Raw genomic sequence first — 17736 nt, 5'->3', positions numbered from 1 at the left:
TAAGGGGATTATTGGATGTGAAAACCAGCACAGAAATACTTTTTTTACATCAACCCCAGCCTGTCCACGGGACCATGAGGTTTCGCTCAGGCACGGAAGAGGGAATAAAAGCCTCCTCTGTCTGACAAAGTACACCAGTGCTGGGAACAATACCAACACACACATTTCCACCTCCAAGATGTTATTTGGGACATTTGGGGGGTTTTGTAACTGACTTTGTTGTTGCTATAGTATTGATAGCTCTAGTGCTGCCAATATATTCCACTGCCCACTGATTTGCTGTAGCTGGGGGACGTCAAGAGAATGACTTGACATTTTTATTACATGAGAAAGTAACTTATTCAGTGTAAATGATGAGAAAAACATTGTGGAACTCCTGATTGAATCAAAATTACATGCGGGCTAATCATCGTTACCACATTTGTTAGTGTAGCTTTGGTTTCCTGGCGCATGCCATGTTGTCGTGGAAACTTGAAATAACCTGCACGTTGGTTTCTTCTACTACCAGCGGTGCAGTCCCACTGTTACAGAGGCGTGCTGTAGCGTAAAGGAGAGCAGTGGCCTGTTTGATGTATGCCTTCCACTTTCTGACAGCTTAGTCTAGTTTGTAATTAACACTGAGCTATCTTTATAATTGTGTTGCCACTCCCGAGCCAAATTCCCAACAAAAACACACCATAGCTGGTTCATGAACCTGATCATATTTCATCAAATGTGATGTGAATCACGCTGCACGTCTGTTCCCAGAGCTTGTGGAATTTCAACACTCTGCTACTTGTGTAAAAAGGGAATGCGAAAGCTGCATTCCTTAATCAGTGTTTGACATTGTACTGCAGGTGTAAAGGGACTCAATGTCCGTGTGTAGTCAACTACTGTTTCTCTGTAGACAGAGAGAGTAAACATCAGTTTTGCCAGATCTGATTGACAGTGTCCAACCCAGTTACAACTCAAAACCAGCCCAATTCAATAAAAAATAACCCAAATCATAATCTTGCCAGAAACCTGTGTAAAACTGTAAAACCATTACATATGCAATAGAAAACAGATCATAAGCATACAAAGCTTCATATCTGCATCAAATAACCAAAGATAAAATGTTAGATAAATATGCTATCGCAGCCCAAAAAGAGTGCAGTAAGACAACCATATCACAAATTGGCATTGTGGTGGCTGCATTTTGACCTAGTGTTTGGCTGCGTGTGTCACATCAGTAATAAAGACGTGATGAAACATCTGCCAGAACGACCTTTACAACCACAGCTCGTGTTTTTGGAAATGGTTCTCAGAGGGAGGAAATCAGGTTGTCTTGGTGAGATGGTTTTGAAACTACATATATGTCAACAAAAACGTGTGTACTTTTTATGGGCGGAGAGGCGCATAGCACCAGAAGAAACGGTGTAATGTCAGTACTTATTGGTGTGCATCTGGGAAACAACATTTAAATCATTTGCAGTTGTTAAAGCAATTGTTAAAGACTGGACCACATCCTCTTTTTTTGGGGTTTATGCTGTATGACTTTTACTACTTCACGACTAGATTAATCGATTTAATTTAACTACCATCTATTTTCAGTTTTTAGAACTGTGTAACTATGAGATTATTCTTCAATAAACTCTCACCCTTGCTCCGCCAAGCTGTCTCCATGTCTGACCAACAAGTCCGGACTTTCCTTTGAATTTAAAGATGATACTGATGATAAAAGACGAGGGAGCTGTGAAGCTCTGTGCCCTGGAGACACACAGAGAGGAGCCTCTCAGTTTAGAGGAGTCAGCTGACAGAGCGCAGGCCCACTGTTAGACTCATTAACTCATCAGTCCATTTTTTCTGCTTTCTACAAGCAAATATAAACAACCACACATGTCCACACTCACACACACACACACACACACACACACACAAAAGACACGCTTGCCCGTGTCTGGCCTGTCTGGCCCCATCTGCACTGTGCTTCTGGTGAAAAGGCTCATTGTGTCAAAATTGAATTATGTGTTCATTAGTCTGCTCTGTGTGTTAAAGGCAGCCGGTTGTAAGTAAACAGTCACTTTGGCCTTTTGGCTCGGACCCGCCTAATTAAGTCACATGGTTTCACGCCTCGGGTCTGACCGGATGTAAAGTGTATTAAGAAAAGAGACAATCAATATGACTTCCATCAGTAACAGCGTCCGCATGGGAAACCTTTGAGCCAAGCTACATCTGTTTGTAAAGACATTTAAAGGCAGTCCTTGTTCACACTAAGCCTGAATGTTTATTGATACAGAGAGTGGGAAGTGAAAGCAAGTGTCATCATGTTATCAACTTTTTCCCAGCTTATGTTAACAAGAGGACAATGTTGAAATTTTTTACAGGTGAGACAGTATTGTTTTTGTTTGATATCTGTAATGAAACACTCCACAGTGGAGACGAGGTCTGTTTTCATTGGCAAAGGAACGTGCCTCTGTGCATGTCCTCAACGTTCCTCCAGTGCCTCCTCGTCAAAGCTCCCATACATCCCAGAAACTCAAGAAAAAGTGAGGCATATTCATGGGTCTGTTTTATGTTTTTAAATGTCTTTTCTTAAGTCACTTTGCATTCTTAAAGTGCTAATATCGAAGATTTCAGTTTCGCTCTCTTTGGCGGCACCTATGGTGATAAACGGTAATTGCGGGAGCACACCTCCCAGATATCCAGACAGTGTTGCATGTGTGAAATCCACGGTTGGCTCCGTTTGTAGCTCCGTTTGCCTTCATCTAAGCGTCAAATTTGTTTCTTTTTCTTTGGATTGTCACTTATTTCTGAAGTTGTATCCGAATCATCGATCTTTTCTTTGTTTGTTCAGCCATAGTAGATTACTGTTTACTCGAAAAACTTGCAGAGACCGAAAAAGCAGCCGCTTAGCTCTGCCTACCCTCTCTGGCAGACCAACCACCACCTGTGATTTTTTCTGCAAATGTCTCCACAGACGCCTAGTCCATAATAATATGATATCCTGCAAATGCAAAGGCTTTCATCAGTGAGCCATAGGCTCAATCACCACCTCATTCAGCGATAGATAGAGACTTAACAGACATTTATTTAAAAGAAAATCTTCTAGATTATTACTTGAACGTTCAACAAAAGGAGAATTGAGCGAAAAAGGCAGCTTTTTTTTATAGGTGTGTCCTTGCATGCATCTTCATACCATAGATCAAAAACATATTTGAAATCTCCTCAACTTTAGCTCTCGCTTAGGAAGCTCATGTGTGTGACTTTGGACACAGCCACGTTGTAAGAGAGAGAGTTAGTGCATGGGAGAGGTCGACTAGCTGACTTGCAGGGCAGGCTGCAGAGAAGCTGTCTAACCGGTGACACTGCAAGCCACCAGCCTTGGGTGTGAGAAAGAGGTGTGTGCTGAGAGTGTGTCTCTGTGGATTTGTGTTAGTCACATGTTTTTAGGTGGATTTTTGTAGGTGACATCATTGCTGAAGAGATGCATAGAAACTATCTGATGAGGTGTTGGCTAAGAGAAACAATGGTCCAGTTTGTGGGCCACAGAGGATTCCTGACACTAATATGGAGTCTGACTCACTCAGTTAATACCTGATCAGTCAAAACAACAGCGAGGCTGCACACATTATGTTGTTCAGACCTCCAGAACAAGATGTCTTTGTCTGCTGTTCGGCCGTGGTGCAAACTGATTAACTCTCCCTCCCCTTCAATGCCTCTTTTTGTTCTCACCTCTCTTTTCTCTCACAGTCACTGTCGTGCCTTTTTGTCTATTAAAAAAAAAGAAGCCTTTCTTAAGAGCGGAGGGAGAGAGTTACTGTGTTGTGTAGACCTGCTGCCTGTTTGATCTGACAGGTAGAATTTGCCTGCGGGGCAGACAGAGGAAGAGAAAGGGCCAAAAGAAAAGAGGATGTCTTTTTCAGGTAATTTGAGGAGGAATCCCTCCGAGCACAACTCCTTACTAATGATGAGAGAGCAGCGAGTGGGGGGAGGGAGGGAGACCAGAGAGAAGCGGAGCAGAGAGAGAGGAGTGTAATTTCCCTCTTGCTACGCCTCCTTCATCAAACTGTCACTCATCCATCCATGCCTCGGACCCTCCCTATGCTTCAGGGATTTGGATGCCTCTGGACACGACTCACCAGGCCTCTTAATCCTCGTCCCAAAAGCCTGTTATTGTTGGGATCTTTGCCCTCTTGCCTTTGTTATAGCCATACCTGCTCCATTCCTGTTCAACATGTTTGAAGAACCAAGTTAAGGATCCTTTGCTCCGACTGTAATCTATCAATCTCAGCCACTTCGTTTGACCTTGTTACCCCCACAGAAAGCTCTTGTGTGTTCCTCTCAGTCTCACGTCTTTTGGTTAATAAAGAGGTATCCGAGCAGACTCAGGGGGGAGGTAAGAGACACAGGAGAAAGATGGGGAAAGTATGGTTTAGTCCAGTCACTCGTCCTCTCCGCGCCCCACCACAGATTTTTACTGGGTTAGGCATATGATGCAAACTAAAGTCAACAAACACCAGAGTAGCAGATTAAAACCCCACGGCAGTGATTGCCCGCCCTCACTCTCCAAAGACTTATCTCCTTCCCACAGCTCAGCTACCAGCGCTGCACATGTGGTCGAGACTGGAACCACAACGATAAGAGTTTCTTTGTGTTCATGTTGGTGTGTGCGCTCAGAGTCAGGGGCACCTTGAGCCTAGAGCAAGTTCACATGCAGGCACAGAGAGGTCTGAAGTTCAGTTATCATGTTCAGTATTTGGAAGATAGAGGTGAAGTTGAATATCTTCTTTTCAGTGTGTGTTTGAGGGCGCAAAGATGAGACAAGTGGGCTGTTTATAAGTGCCAACCGTAGCTTAGAGCAGTGGTTCTCAACTGGTGTAGCCTCAGGACCCACCACCACCTCCTCTCAACCACTCACATTTCTTGAAAGGGGCCATATCTTTCAAATGGATATCCTCACATTCTGCATGGGCTTTACATTTTTGGGTGTTTATTGCTCACAGTGAAAAAGTTAAAACTACATAATTCCGTGTTTTTCCAGAATCACCTCTGGTCGCCTCTGAAATGTGCCGTTCAGAACAGCTGCAGGTCTCTTCGTAGCACCTTGCTCTCGCTTAAATCGACCAATCGACCAATCGTCATTCGCCGTCATTCACCTCAGGCTGCCTTCTTGCACCAGCTTGTCGTCGAGTCGTTGTCAAGATTTCAACTTACCATTCCGATACCTCCTGGCGATCAGGAGGATGGAGAGGCTCCGAAAAATAAATAAATTAAAATATGTACAATTTGCAACATAAATGCAAAGTTTAAAGAACGTAACTGTAGCTGGGATTACCCAATAAACTACACTGCTACTGACTGTATGCATAGATGGACGATGCGTCTCCATCTGCTCTCAATGTACGTAAATGTAAATCAACCTGATAAGATGTACCTATATTACCTCTATTATAGTTTGACTCATTTCCCATCTGTTAACATGGAGGAGGCGGGCTTTAGGACCTATACTGCAAACAGTCAGCAGGGGGCGCTCAAAATGTTTTGGCTTCACTTTTAGGGAGCTGTCATACAGTCTATGTACTGCACACACATCATAGGAACCCATGTCCTTCAAAATAAAAGTGCAGCATCGACATTTTGCCACAACTTTTTTTCTTTTTTCATGCACGAAAACAGCTCCGCAACCCATTTTTGGATCCCGACCCACCAGTTGAGAACCACAGGCTTAGAATAAGGAAGCTTGTTTTATAAATTAATCGTTTTATTTCCCCTTTTTTTTTTGGTGAAAATTTGTGAAAAAGTGGTGTCTGCATATCACTCGTTGTGTTTGACCGCCTGCCCTAAAACCCCAAAATGATCCATTTAAGTGCGATTTCTTTGTTTGTCTTTTATTGCGGTGATGTTGAACAAAGAAATAAAAGGACAAACACACAAGCAGCAGATGCACGCCAGGCTGTTAGGACATTTGGAGACCCAGAAAGAGGAAGCCTTACAAAACAGTGGGGAATGTAGCAACCAGACCATAAACCCGCATACAGTGAGGTGACAAGTGGCTCTGTGTCACACATTGATGATGACACTGTGGGGTCAAAAGTACCTCAACTTCATCACAAGTTCACATATTTTTTTGTACGTGTGCCCACATGTTAGCTCTAATATATATATATATAACAACTGTTATTATTTAAACACATTTGCCTCGACTGCCAGCAGACAATAAAATAAGTATTCCTCTTTGTCTTAGGCCAGTTGGAAGTTTTTGGCAGACTTTATCCTTTTTAGTGTAATAACTTTTAAATCAGTCAGCGGTTGACTATCCATAGCATGCACCTCTATATGGAGCTTTAATGGGCCGGCAGAACTGTTGTAAGAGCCTCCTCTTTAAACGACCACAGAAGCAGGATAATGACAGAACAGCAGAGAGAGACATGCCGATGGAGCGCTCGGAGAGAAAATAGGTCCTGGGCTGCATACCACAGTCACTCAGATGATTCTTTTTGAACATGTTTCTAAACACAGTCTCAGATTTTACCACACGTCCCGAGTTTGGGGCTCCACCCTGCTCTGCGCTCTTTTATTCAGTCTACACGGATGCTTGTCAGTCAGACTGTCTGGCTTCCTTTTGTCTCTCTCTTTCACTTCCACCTCATTGCGCTCACTCACTTCATCCTTCTTCCTCTTTTTTTTCTGCTTTTTACGTCTTTCTATCAAACTGTGACATCACTGCTGCCCCTCCCTCCCTCGGCCCGCCTCCTCTGTGATGTTATTTTTGCTGCCTCTGCTCTTGTCTTTGAAAAGGAGAAAAAAATATTCTGAGAAGTGACGGAGTGTGTGAAGAAGAAACTCCAGCCCACTAACGCTAGGCTGCTACTAATGATTATTTAAGTAGAAGATTCATAGTTTCCATCTCCCCAAAAACCCCATAATTGAACCTTAACTTCTAAGTTTTTGTGCATTTTAATTTCCCAATGTAGACCAGGACTCCTCCCCTCTGTGACCCATACTGATAGTATGTTTCTCTTTGCATATACACACTACATTACACCGTGGCAGTACAAGAGCTGGCAGAACTCACAATCATCCACAGGCTCACTGATTCTCTGCTACTGCTGGGGTTGATATTAAGTGTGTGTATTTAACTCTTGCAGCCTAACCACTTATGACAGTTCGTGACGGAAAATGAAAATCTTTTCTCACCTTTTTGCTGCGCTCTGAATGTCTAGTGAAATCTGTATGTCAGCTAAAGTGTCTGTACTTTTTCTGTAAAGCTTTAGCACAGTTACTGACTCGACTTCTTACTCGAAAAGGGTGTCAAAGCCTTCAGTGTGGACTTTTCTGAGTCGATGTAAAGCTCTTGTGTCGATGATTACCTCACACAGTGGTGTACCAGTCTTTGGAGCTCCTGATTCTGGCTCCACTGTCTAACTTTGAAGCCTACAAAGTGCCTTCCTGTTTGTGACACGTCTGGGTCTGACATGACTGTGAACGCTCATCTCGAGCATTCAGGTGCCCCCATGTCTGAAGAAAGTTTTGGATTTACACAGAGGAAGAATTTGGTCTCGTGTAATGACTAATACAGCTCAGGTCCGTTTGAATATTTCATGTGATTTTGCATACACTTACTCAGCCTTGGACTGCAGTTTTAGCACTTTCGTCCTGTAATCTGGATTATTATTTCTCCAGATTTAAAGCCTTAAAGTGATAATCTCAAAGATTTTCATTTAAATAAATGTCTGTTAAAAGTCACTACCTATCACCGAATGAGTTAACACAATGGTGATTGAGCCTATGGCTCACTGATGAAAGCCTTTGCATTTGCAGTATTACAGACTGCATGTCTGGTTGACTTTTGCGGAAAAAATCACAATTGGCGCCCAGTTAGTGACGCGTTTTCCATCACCCAGCAGTGGTTGGTCTGCTAGAGAGGGTAGGCGGAGCTAAGCAGCTGCTTTTCCGCTCTCTGCAAGTGTTGCGAGTAAACAGTAATCTACTATGGCTGAACAAACAAAGAAAAGATCGATGGCTACAGATACAACTTCAGAAATAAGTGAAAATCCAAAGAAAAAGACAAAAATTTGACGATCAGATGAAAGCAAACAGTCTAAAAAGGAAAGCGACCGTCAGCAAGGAAAATCAAGAGGTACAACCGGAGCCAACCGTGAACGTCACACATGCAACACTGTTTGGATATCTGTGTGTTCCCGCAATTACTGTTTATTGCCAAAGAGAACGAAACTGAAATCTTGGAGATTCCAACTTTAATGGCAGCAGATCTTTAATGAACTGTACAATCTAATCTTCAGTTCAGTTTCTATGGTAAGCTACTGAGTCCTTTCTGATGTACAGTATCACTTACAGCACTGACATGCATTGAAGCAACAGCAAATCCAGTAACATGTTCTGAGCTTGACGGGTGACGTCCATGCATGCACACACAGGACTACAGTATAGTGAATAGGCCACCTCTGCTCCAGCAAAGACAGGGTATGATTCAGGTATTGAAATGCGAGCTGCTTTATGCTCCCCCTCTTTCTCTCTCTCACACTGTTTATCTGTGATGGCCGCAGGGGCAGGCCATGATGAAGTTATTAAGTATTGCGAGACTAGAATAGTGGCTGGGCGAGGAGGAGGAGGTGGTGGTGGTGGGGTTATAGCTAAGGAGAAGAAGGTGGGGAGAATTAGCACGAAAGAAAAGAGGAGTTAGGGATTGGGGACAGGAAGAGAATGAGCGAGTGGGGAGTTAGGGACCTAGGAATTAGCAATAAAGAAAGTTCGAGACATTACATGAGTGAGTTACATTCAACCCACCCCTCTCTGCTTATTGAAGCCCCTAAGGCCAGCCAGGACAGGCAGAGGTCAGCATGAGGTAGAAGAGGAGGAGGAGGAGGAGGAGGGAGAGAAAGGGGTGCAGAGCGAGAGACAGAGAGAGGGGAGGGGGGGGTGTTTGAGATGGGGGCGCTAATGTGAACCAGCTGTAGAAACCTGACACCTCGAGAGTGAGTTAGAAATGAGAGGTGGAGGAGTGAGAAAGAGAGGGAAAGACGGGCTGCAGGAAATAGCACAGAGTAAAAGAAGGATGGAGAAAAAAGGAGGAAAAAAAAGTCCTCATGGAGCAAAACAAAGGATCCCATAGATGAATGTGGCTGCAGGAACTTTCTCGACTGCGTCGTTCATGAAAGCAGAGCTGGCGTTAAAGGTGTACATGTGCGTTCTTTAGTGCGTATGAAAATGTGTCTGTTTGTGAACGCAACACAGACGCAGCGTGACTCTTCAGACTGTCCCTAGCGTGCTGGGTTGTCTCTCCCTCACTGAGACACCACTCCCTGACAATAATGCGAATCATGCTCGGCCTTGTCTGTTTGCTTCGGGCTCTAGTGATACAGCCAGAGGCTAATAATGAGCTCTCTATCAGGCAGTGAAACCAGAAGGACAGGGTGGTATCGTTTCCCGACGCCATGGCATGCGGTTCTGTCAACACAAGTTAGATAGCAGCGATTGGATTTACTAGAGGTTACTTTGCATCCTTCCTGTCTGCACTTTTACATTTTCACAGAAATCTCAAAGTCGCAAACAATTACTGACAGGTGATGTCGAGTTGCAAGACAGTTGTGTAAGAGTTAAAATACCGTTTGTGTCTTTCTCATGCACATTTGGTTATAAACAAGGCTAACTTAGAAGCTCAAAAGATTTGTAATCAGGCGAAAGATTACAACAAAGCACCAGTTTCAAATTTCCTCTCTCTCACTGAAGTGTTCAAACTTGACTTTGAAAATGTGTCTCATATTTCCCAGTGAAAATGTGTGAAATGTTCCCAGCGCAACATAAACCTGGCATTAACCTGGACACGCTGTTCTTTGTGTGACAGCCTGCTAACGTGATGTATGTCGCAGGGCAGAGGGCCATGTCATTACTCCATGAGAGGGGGCCGGAGAGGTCGCCCAGGAGAAAAAAAGAGCAGTCCTAATTCCCAGGAACGGCCGCCTTGTTGTGATATCACGACCAAGCTGTGTTTGTGTTTGAAGTGAGGAGGGGCGTCTTTGTGTTTGTGTATTTATCTGTGTGTGTGTTTGTGTATAGGCATGTGTTTTTGGGGGTGTGTAGGGGGTTGCACTGCAGACATGCTGATACAGGGCCGGAGACAGGCAAGAGGGAGGGTGGCCGTGTCTAATCTGAGAGCGCTGAGGTCAGGAGGCATGAAGTCTGTGTTTTCTTTGAAGATCATACGTCACTAATCTACCACCTGGTTTATCTGTTTACCACCCGCAACGTGAGTTTGAGCTAACAGAGGGTTTTTTAGAGAACATTTAAAGTGATAATCTGGAGGATTTCATGTAAATAAATGTTAAGTCACTATCTGTCGCTGAATGAGGTAACACAATGGTGATTGAGCCTATGACCCTCTGATGAAAGCCTTTGCATGCAGTATATAGTATTGTTACAGACTGGGTGTCTGGGGCAACTTTAGCAGAAAAAATCACAAGCTGCATTTTCCATCACCCAGCAGTGGTTGGTCTGCCAGAGAGGGTGGGCGGAGCTAAGCAGCTGCTTTTCCGGTCTCTGCAAGTGTTGTGAGTAAACAGTAATCTACTATGGCTGAACAAACAAAGACAAGATCGATGACTACAGATACAACTTCAAAAATAAGTGAAAGAAACAAAGAAACAAATTTGACGCTCAGATGAAGGCAAACAGTCTAACAAGGAATGCGGCCGTCGGGGGGGGGGAAGTGTGCTCCTGCAATTACCGTTCATCGCCACAGGTGCCGCCAAAGAGAACGAATCTGAAATCTTCGAGGTAACATCTTTAAGGGAAATAAACGGCATTAGTGTTCATCTATCGACAGATACTCAATATTAAAAATGGCGGATCTATGGATACTCGATATTATCGGCACGTTATCGGTATCTGCAGATAATGGCTTGAAAATGACATATCGGCATTGGCCGATATGTCATTTTTCTGCCGATATTTTCTGCTGATATTTTTCGCCGATAAAACAAAGCTTTAATTCTGCCCAAAAACTCGAATAAATATGGCAGTTTGTACATAAGTTTAAGTAGTTTTCTTATATTGCCAAGTGAATGTGTACATTTTAAAAAGCACTGTATTATGTTAGTTCTGCATCTGCCAGTGGGCCACTACAATAAGAGTAGGCATGATATTAATTCCACTACAGGGGAGACTTGATGTTCTCTGCAATTAGGTGGGGAAAAAAACATGTGCCTGATATGTGTATCGTAATCAGCAAAAAGGGTTGGAAAATATCGGCATATTGGATATCGGCAAAAAATCCAACATCGTGCATCACTTGTGGGATCGGGATTGGAGGCCTATAAAGCTGATAAATAAAAATGCTCTGTATTCTAAATAATACCAGTAATAACATGGGAATGTGGCATGCTGCAGAGTTTTGTTAATAATATTTGGACAATAATGTTTGACTATGGCATAAAACATATAAACCATTGCTACAGAATATTCATGAAAACATTGCTCAATTGTTGATTTGTTTTTTATTGCATTGCAGTGCATTTGATGTTCTGTATATTTAAAAGCCAAGTCTGTTCGTCAGAGCGGTTCTTTGTTGCTGCATGTTGTTTGTCCTATTTGCAGAGACACTGTGTGACTCACACATAATGCAGGCAGACATATCACAGATGTGATTGATCTGTGAAACTTCTGCCGGGCATGATTCACGACTCTCCTACGTTCCCATGCGCTCACATCCTAATATCTTCAAGCTGCTTTGGGGCGGGGTGGCCAATAATAAATACAAGTTAGCAAGCGTGAGACTGAATTACAGATAATTCCCATTTCCACTGTTTTATATGGCTCATAACACCGATCTCTGTCCGCTCTTCTTTCTTCTTCTGTTTTCACATGCTCCAGGGCTGCCTGTTTGGGAAATAAGCATAATTTCTTCATTAGAAATGGTTACGAAAGAGGATATTAGTTTATCTGTGTATGTGCGTGTGTGTGGTGGTTACTGTGCTGTGTATCTCTGCTCTCCTATTATGTTACCTGAACCCCTCTAGGGAGGCCGTTGTAAGAGGCAGTGGGTCGCTCTGTTGCCCACAGTCCCCAGACAGGGTGTCTGCCATGTGCCACACACACACACACACACACACACACACACACACACACACAGACGTCTGATTGAAAGCAAACACAGAAAATTATTTGCCTTTTAACGCTCGGTGACAAAATAACACTTCTGACTAAAAACTGTCAGACAGAGAAGTGGTGGGGGGGAAAGTGGGTGGGGTTGAGAAAAACAGAGGAATAGAAAGCGAAGGAGGGATCATTGTCTCTGTTGAGATCCTTTGTGGATGTGTTGCGTAATCTTGTAATTTCCTCCCCGCTGCTCGGCATGTTGCTGAATCACTTTACTGAAATGGAAGAAAAAAGACAAATCAAAAGAAAGGGATGAAGAATAGTTTCACAGCTCCACTGTGGACACATTTATGGAGATTATGACACTACCTACCTGTTTGCACAACTCTATTACACTGCCCAAATAATTGCTGATGCTTTTCACTTGTTGTTTTTAGTTTCTGCCAGGCTGCAGTCAACAACTTCCAGATGACTCCATCTCACATCCTTCTACATTTTTACTTCTCCTTTGCCATCTTTGACCCATGTTTAACCCTTTACACCGAGCCCAGCTTCTCCATTTTCTCTCACAGGGTTTACGGGTTAACAGCTCAGGGTTTGTGGTCCATAACAGCATGTCAAAATGTCCTTCTCAAGACACTATGCCCCAACTTCTTCTGTCAAACAGCTCACAGCCATACGTGTTTGTGTGTTCGTGCAGTGTGAAGCAAGAGGCCTCGTGCTGTCAACAGCTTCGATCTCTCCAGGGACCAAGGCGCTGTATTAATGCAGTCCATGAATGGTGTAGATTAGTACTTGGAGTAATTGACTTAGTCTTTATGCTCGACCACACATTTCATTAATACTCCTACTACTTAGGGATGTGGTTCCCCACATGCTCCTGTTACGATCACAGCAGAGACAGGGCTATAAATTAGACAGTGTTTACCTGTGCTTTTTCACTTGTTCGTTTGATGTGTGTGTGCACGACATGGCTTTTGTTCACTGTTACTCCTCACTATCAATGCTGCTGTCTGATGTGGTGCATTACGTGCACCTGACTGAAACTCACTCTTTTGTTTTGCTTGTTTTTCTCAGTAAAAAGCCCCCACACACGTATATTTTCCCATTTTGTTTAACTCATCTTTCATCTTTATTGTCTGGACTGTGTGTGTGTGTGTGCCTTTGCATGCTCCATCATTGACTGTGTTTGTGTGTGTGTCCAGGTGTGCGCCAGGCTTTCTGGGTGAGTACTGCCACCATAAGGACCCCTGTCAACCTGGCTACTGCCTGAATGGAGGGAACTGCTCTGTGTCCATGTCGGCTGGTGTACCCGTGCCGGGCAGCGCCATCTGCACCTGCCCTCTCGGTTTCACGGGTCAGCACTGCCAAACTCCCCAGAACTCGACGTGTTACCCCAACAACCCCTGTGCCAACAAAGGTGTCTGCACCCTGCTGTCACTCGACAAGTTCAAGTGCGAGTGTGCGAGAGGATGGACAGGTGAGATAATGTTTTGATCACAAGGGCAGTGATATTTGACTTCATTTTATCACTGAAACTCTTATTTATTTATTTTTAAACACCCTGAATACATTTACACCTGCTATCAATGATAAGCCATAAACTATTTATAATCCATATTGTTTGTACAAAATAAGGATTTTTCCTAGAATTTTTTTTATTTTTTTCAAAGTTTCTTTATTGCCTAATTCTATTTACCGTAAAATCTGGACTATAAGTCACACCGGGATATAAGACGCAGTCTGTTTTTGGGGGTGTCCCAGAGGGAAAAAGGTTTTCTGTAGCTATTTATTAATAAAAATGTGTATACAAGTTATTTAAAGACTATTTCAATTTCACTTTCTTTTTCAACACATTCAAAACACACACAAATTACAGCCTACCATCTGTTTTCACCATGTCAAGTTTGCAGTCCTGCTAGCTACTGGTGCTGTAGCTAGCGGTAGCTGGCAGCCTACAGTAACGTTGATTGTTGTGAGGGTGGCGGCTGCAATGGCGATCATGGCGGTGCATGTCAGTGACGAAGCCTTAGCAACAATCTTAAAACTGCGAGGAAAACACAAAACAGCACTGCTGCATATTGTAAATAAGAGACGTTGTAGCGGCTCGGACCCAGAAACAGTTTTATGCGGAGATGCAACATCGCCACATAACAACCGAATAGCGGCAGTCATCTGGGTAAAATACCGTAACACAATAACATACCCCTCTCTGCATTTTATACTGGTGTATTGGTCGCACCTGTATGTAGGACGCAGCCCACTTTTTAGATGAAAAAAATGTACTAAAAGTGCGTCTTAAACACCAAATTTTACGGTAAGTGTTTTTTTGAATTCCTACAGTTACTGATAAAAAGAAAACAAATTTGGCTCATGTTTTCCACACGTCTGCCTGTATTTTAATGCTTTAATGGCTCCAGGATGTTGTAATTGTTTCACTTTAATTAAAATAACTAAAAGGTTTGTAAAACTTTTCACACTGATTACTTCATTTTTCAGTTTGGCAACAGGTAATAGAAGCTTGAGCTCCAATTTGTGCTGAAAACAGTATTTTCAGATTTTTAGATAGCTACAGGAACATACCTGTCATTGCGTATTTCTTCCCCTATAGTATCTATTACATAACTCTCTGTAGATGACAACACTGATAAATGACAAGCAAAGAACTTAATCGAGCTTCTCTCCTTCCTCTTCACTTCCAGGTCCACGGTGTGAGCACGAGGACAGATGTCTATCCAGTCCCTGCGCTAACGGTGGAACATGCAGCTCTCCGTCTGGTGGAAAGTTCACATGTTCTTGTCCGAGTGGCTACATCGGTCCTCGCTGCCTTAACGACACCAACGAATGTGCTGCCACGCCCTCGATATGCCAGAATGAAGGTTCATGCATCAACACCCACGGCTCCTACAAGTGAGGATCTAGTTTCAACAACTACAAAATACTTTTAAGAATTGTCCGATGTTTCTGCTCAGACTGAATAAGTTGCATTTTATGAAACAAGCTCTCTTCTTTTTCTACAGCTGCATCTGTAACCCGGGGTTTACAGGCCGAAACTGTGAAAGCTCATACATCCCATGCTCGCCTTCACCGTGCCTTAATGGAGGCACCTGCCACCAGAACTCTGAAACCAGCTACTCGTGTCACTGCCTCCCAGGTAGGAGGATTTTTGTGTCTTTTTTAAGCTAGTGAATGATCGACTAGATTATATCTAAACCTATGATACCAAAGTCACAGCAACAGAGAAACAGAAGGCTGAAAAAAGAAAGGAAGAAAGTTGAATGTAGGAAGAGAGAGTGACACTGTTATTGGTGTTTATGTATAAATGAATGTAGCTATGAGTTATTGTAACAATACGTTGTTTGAGGTGCAAACAGCCTGATCCTGTTGGCTGTGTTGTGTTAGGCACACTGTACTGTTAGTCTGCTACACTTAACAAGTGGACACAACAAACACACACACAGGCTGTGTTTTTTCACCACCAGGACGTGTAACAAGACTTACGGACACCAGATTACATCATGCTACAGCTCATGTGTTTGAAGGCATGCCTTGCCCCGAAGGATGCACACGTGAAAGCAATGACTAAATAATGTGCCGGTCTTATTTTAGGTTTCAACGGGACAAACTGTGAGAACAACATTGACGACTGCCCCGGTCATCAGTGTGCCAATGGAGGAACTTGTATGGATGGAGTCAACACCTACAACTGCCAGTGCCCTCCAGAGTGGACCGGTAAGGGATTTGTGTGTGCTTATGTGTGTTCCTGTGACCACGATTAGAGTCAGTCATGTTATGCTTCTTGACATTATTCTGCACTCTTTCTTCATCCTCTGGAGGCCTGTACTTCGCACGAGGCGTGTCTCTGCAGGCACACTTGTGTCACATATGCAAGCTTTCCGTTTACAAAGCAAACATGCATGCATCGCCTTCCTTGGGCCCGTCTGAGTTTATGTAGCGCTAATCCAAGCAAGAGAAACAAAGCAAGGGTACTTACAGATGTGCATACATAATGTTTTCGACCTGTGTGCAAATAACAGAGCCTTCTAAATAACATGGAGTGAACTAAAACTCATTTTACCTACAGTATAACCTGAATTTGTCCTCGTCTTCTTGTCCACAGGTCAGCACTGTAAAGAAGACGTGAACGAGTGCCGCCTGCAGCCAAACACCTGTCAGAACGGGGGTACCTGCAGCAACATGATCGGCAGCTATGGCTGTGTGTGCGTTAATGGCTGGAGTGGACCTGACTGCTCTGAAAACATTGATGACTGTGCAACAGCAGCGTGCAGCACCGGCTCCACGTGCATCGACCGTGTTGCATCTTTTGTGTGTCTCTGCCCCCACGGAAAGACAGGTGGGCTAGTTGTTAGAAAACTTGAGCTTTAAAAAAAAAAGCTCAACATAATTTTTGACTGTTTCCTCATCACATGGTCCTTTCAGGTTTGCTTTGCCATAGAGATGACGCCTGTATCAGTAACCCCTGTATGAGGGGCTCTCAGTGTGACACCAACCCCATCAGCGGCATGTACAACTGTAACTGTCCACCCGGATACGTAGGCAGCACCTGCCAGATCGACAGAGACGAGTGCAGCATTGGTGAGCAAGACAAACCTCCAAACACACATAACATGTATTCAGCTTCTGTTGCGTTCTGCTTTCAAGCATCCCTCTTTCCTCTTCATCATCAGGGAGCAACCCTTGTGAGCACGGTGGTCAGTGTGTGAACACTGACGGCTCCTTCACCTGTAACTGTGTCCGGGGTTACGCTGGGCCGCGCTGTGAGCAAGATGTCAACGAGTGCGCTTCAAACCCCTGCCAGAACGACGGCACTTGTTTGGACCGCATTGGGGAATACACCTGCATCTGCATGCCCGGTACGTTTCTAATGCTCTTATCAATAACCTGACATTTTAAATGATTTTAGCAGACATCGTCATCATAAGATAAGATACAACTTTATTAATCCCAAAGGAAATTATAGTGCCAGATAGCTCCAAAAATACAGTACAAGTTAGAGAAATGCAATGAATTCAAACTGAAATATAAGTGAAAACATCCAGAGAATTTCTGTAGAAGTGCAAAGCATAACTTCCTTTGTAGAGTTAAGGTCATCCTACTTAGGCAGCTGACCCTAATGGATTAAAATGAAACAAAAGAATGGGATTAAAAACATTAAGTCCTCGGCCTCTTTTACTTTTACTTCTAAGTAATTATAGAAACTTGTTTGTTGCCACACGTGCAGGTTTTGAGGGGACTCACTGCGAGATGGAGGTGAACGAGTGTCTCAGCTCGCCCTGTCTGAATCAGGGAAAATGTCTGGACCAGGTTAGCCGCTTTGTCTGCGAGTGCCCCGCAGGTTGGTACACATGCTGCTATGTTTAGAGATTGTCCTGATTGATATCTACCCAACGTGAAAATGAGTTTCTTTCTGAAGTCCTACCTGTAATTGAACTTTGTTATGGATGTTCATCTTGTCCTGGTTTCAGGATTCAGCGGGGATACGTGTCATATAGACATCGATGAGTGTTCCAGCACACCCTGTTTGAACGGGGCCAAGTGTATCGACCGACCAAACGGATATGATTGTGAATGTGCTGAAGGTAAAAGGAAATAACCGTATAAAAACTGCATCCCAATAAACCTCACGTCCATTTGACCCAG

At 43.6% G+C, this 17736-nt stretch overlaps 1 protein-coding gene across 1 annotated transcript in view; it reads left to right on the top strand.

The window, feature by feature from the left end:
* The window catches only part of notch2 (notch receptor 2), a 46787-nt gene that overhangs the window by 13340 nt on the left and 15711 nt on the right, over positions 1 to 17736 (top strand). Inside the window, exons 3-11 of the mRNA XM_069679381.1 lie at positions 13281 to 13555; positions 14778 to 14985; positions 15096 to 15229; positions 15685 to 15807; positions 16196 to 16429; positions 16516 to 16671; positions 16764 to 16949; positions 17318 to 17431; positions 17562 to 17675. Of these exons, the coding sequence (XP_069535482.1) occupies positions 13281 to 13555; positions 14778 to 14985; positions 15096 to 15229; positions 15685 to 15807; positions 16196 to 16429; positions 16516 to 16671; positions 16764 to 16949; positions 17318 to 17431; positions 17562 to 17675 (1544 nt within the window). The remainder of the gene's footprint in view (positions 1 to 13280; positions 13556 to 14777; positions 14986 to 15095; positions 15230 to 15684; positions 15808 to 16195; positions 16430 to 16515; positions 16672 to 16763; positions 16950 to 17317; positions 17432 to 17561; positions 17676 to 17736) is intronic.

Source organism: Semicossyphus pulcher, unplaced genomic scaffold (assembly GCF_022749685.1).
Source record: "Semicossyphus pulcher isolate SPU_LCO1_2020_fin unplaced genomic scaffold, fSemPul1.0.p SCAF_4, whole genome shotgun sequence".
NCBI lineage: Eukaryota > Metazoa > Chordata > Actinopteri > Labriformes > Labridae > Semicossyphus > Semicossyphus pulcher.
Note: the sequence above shows the minus strand (reverse complement) of the source record. Positions and strands in the feature narration are given on the sequence as shown.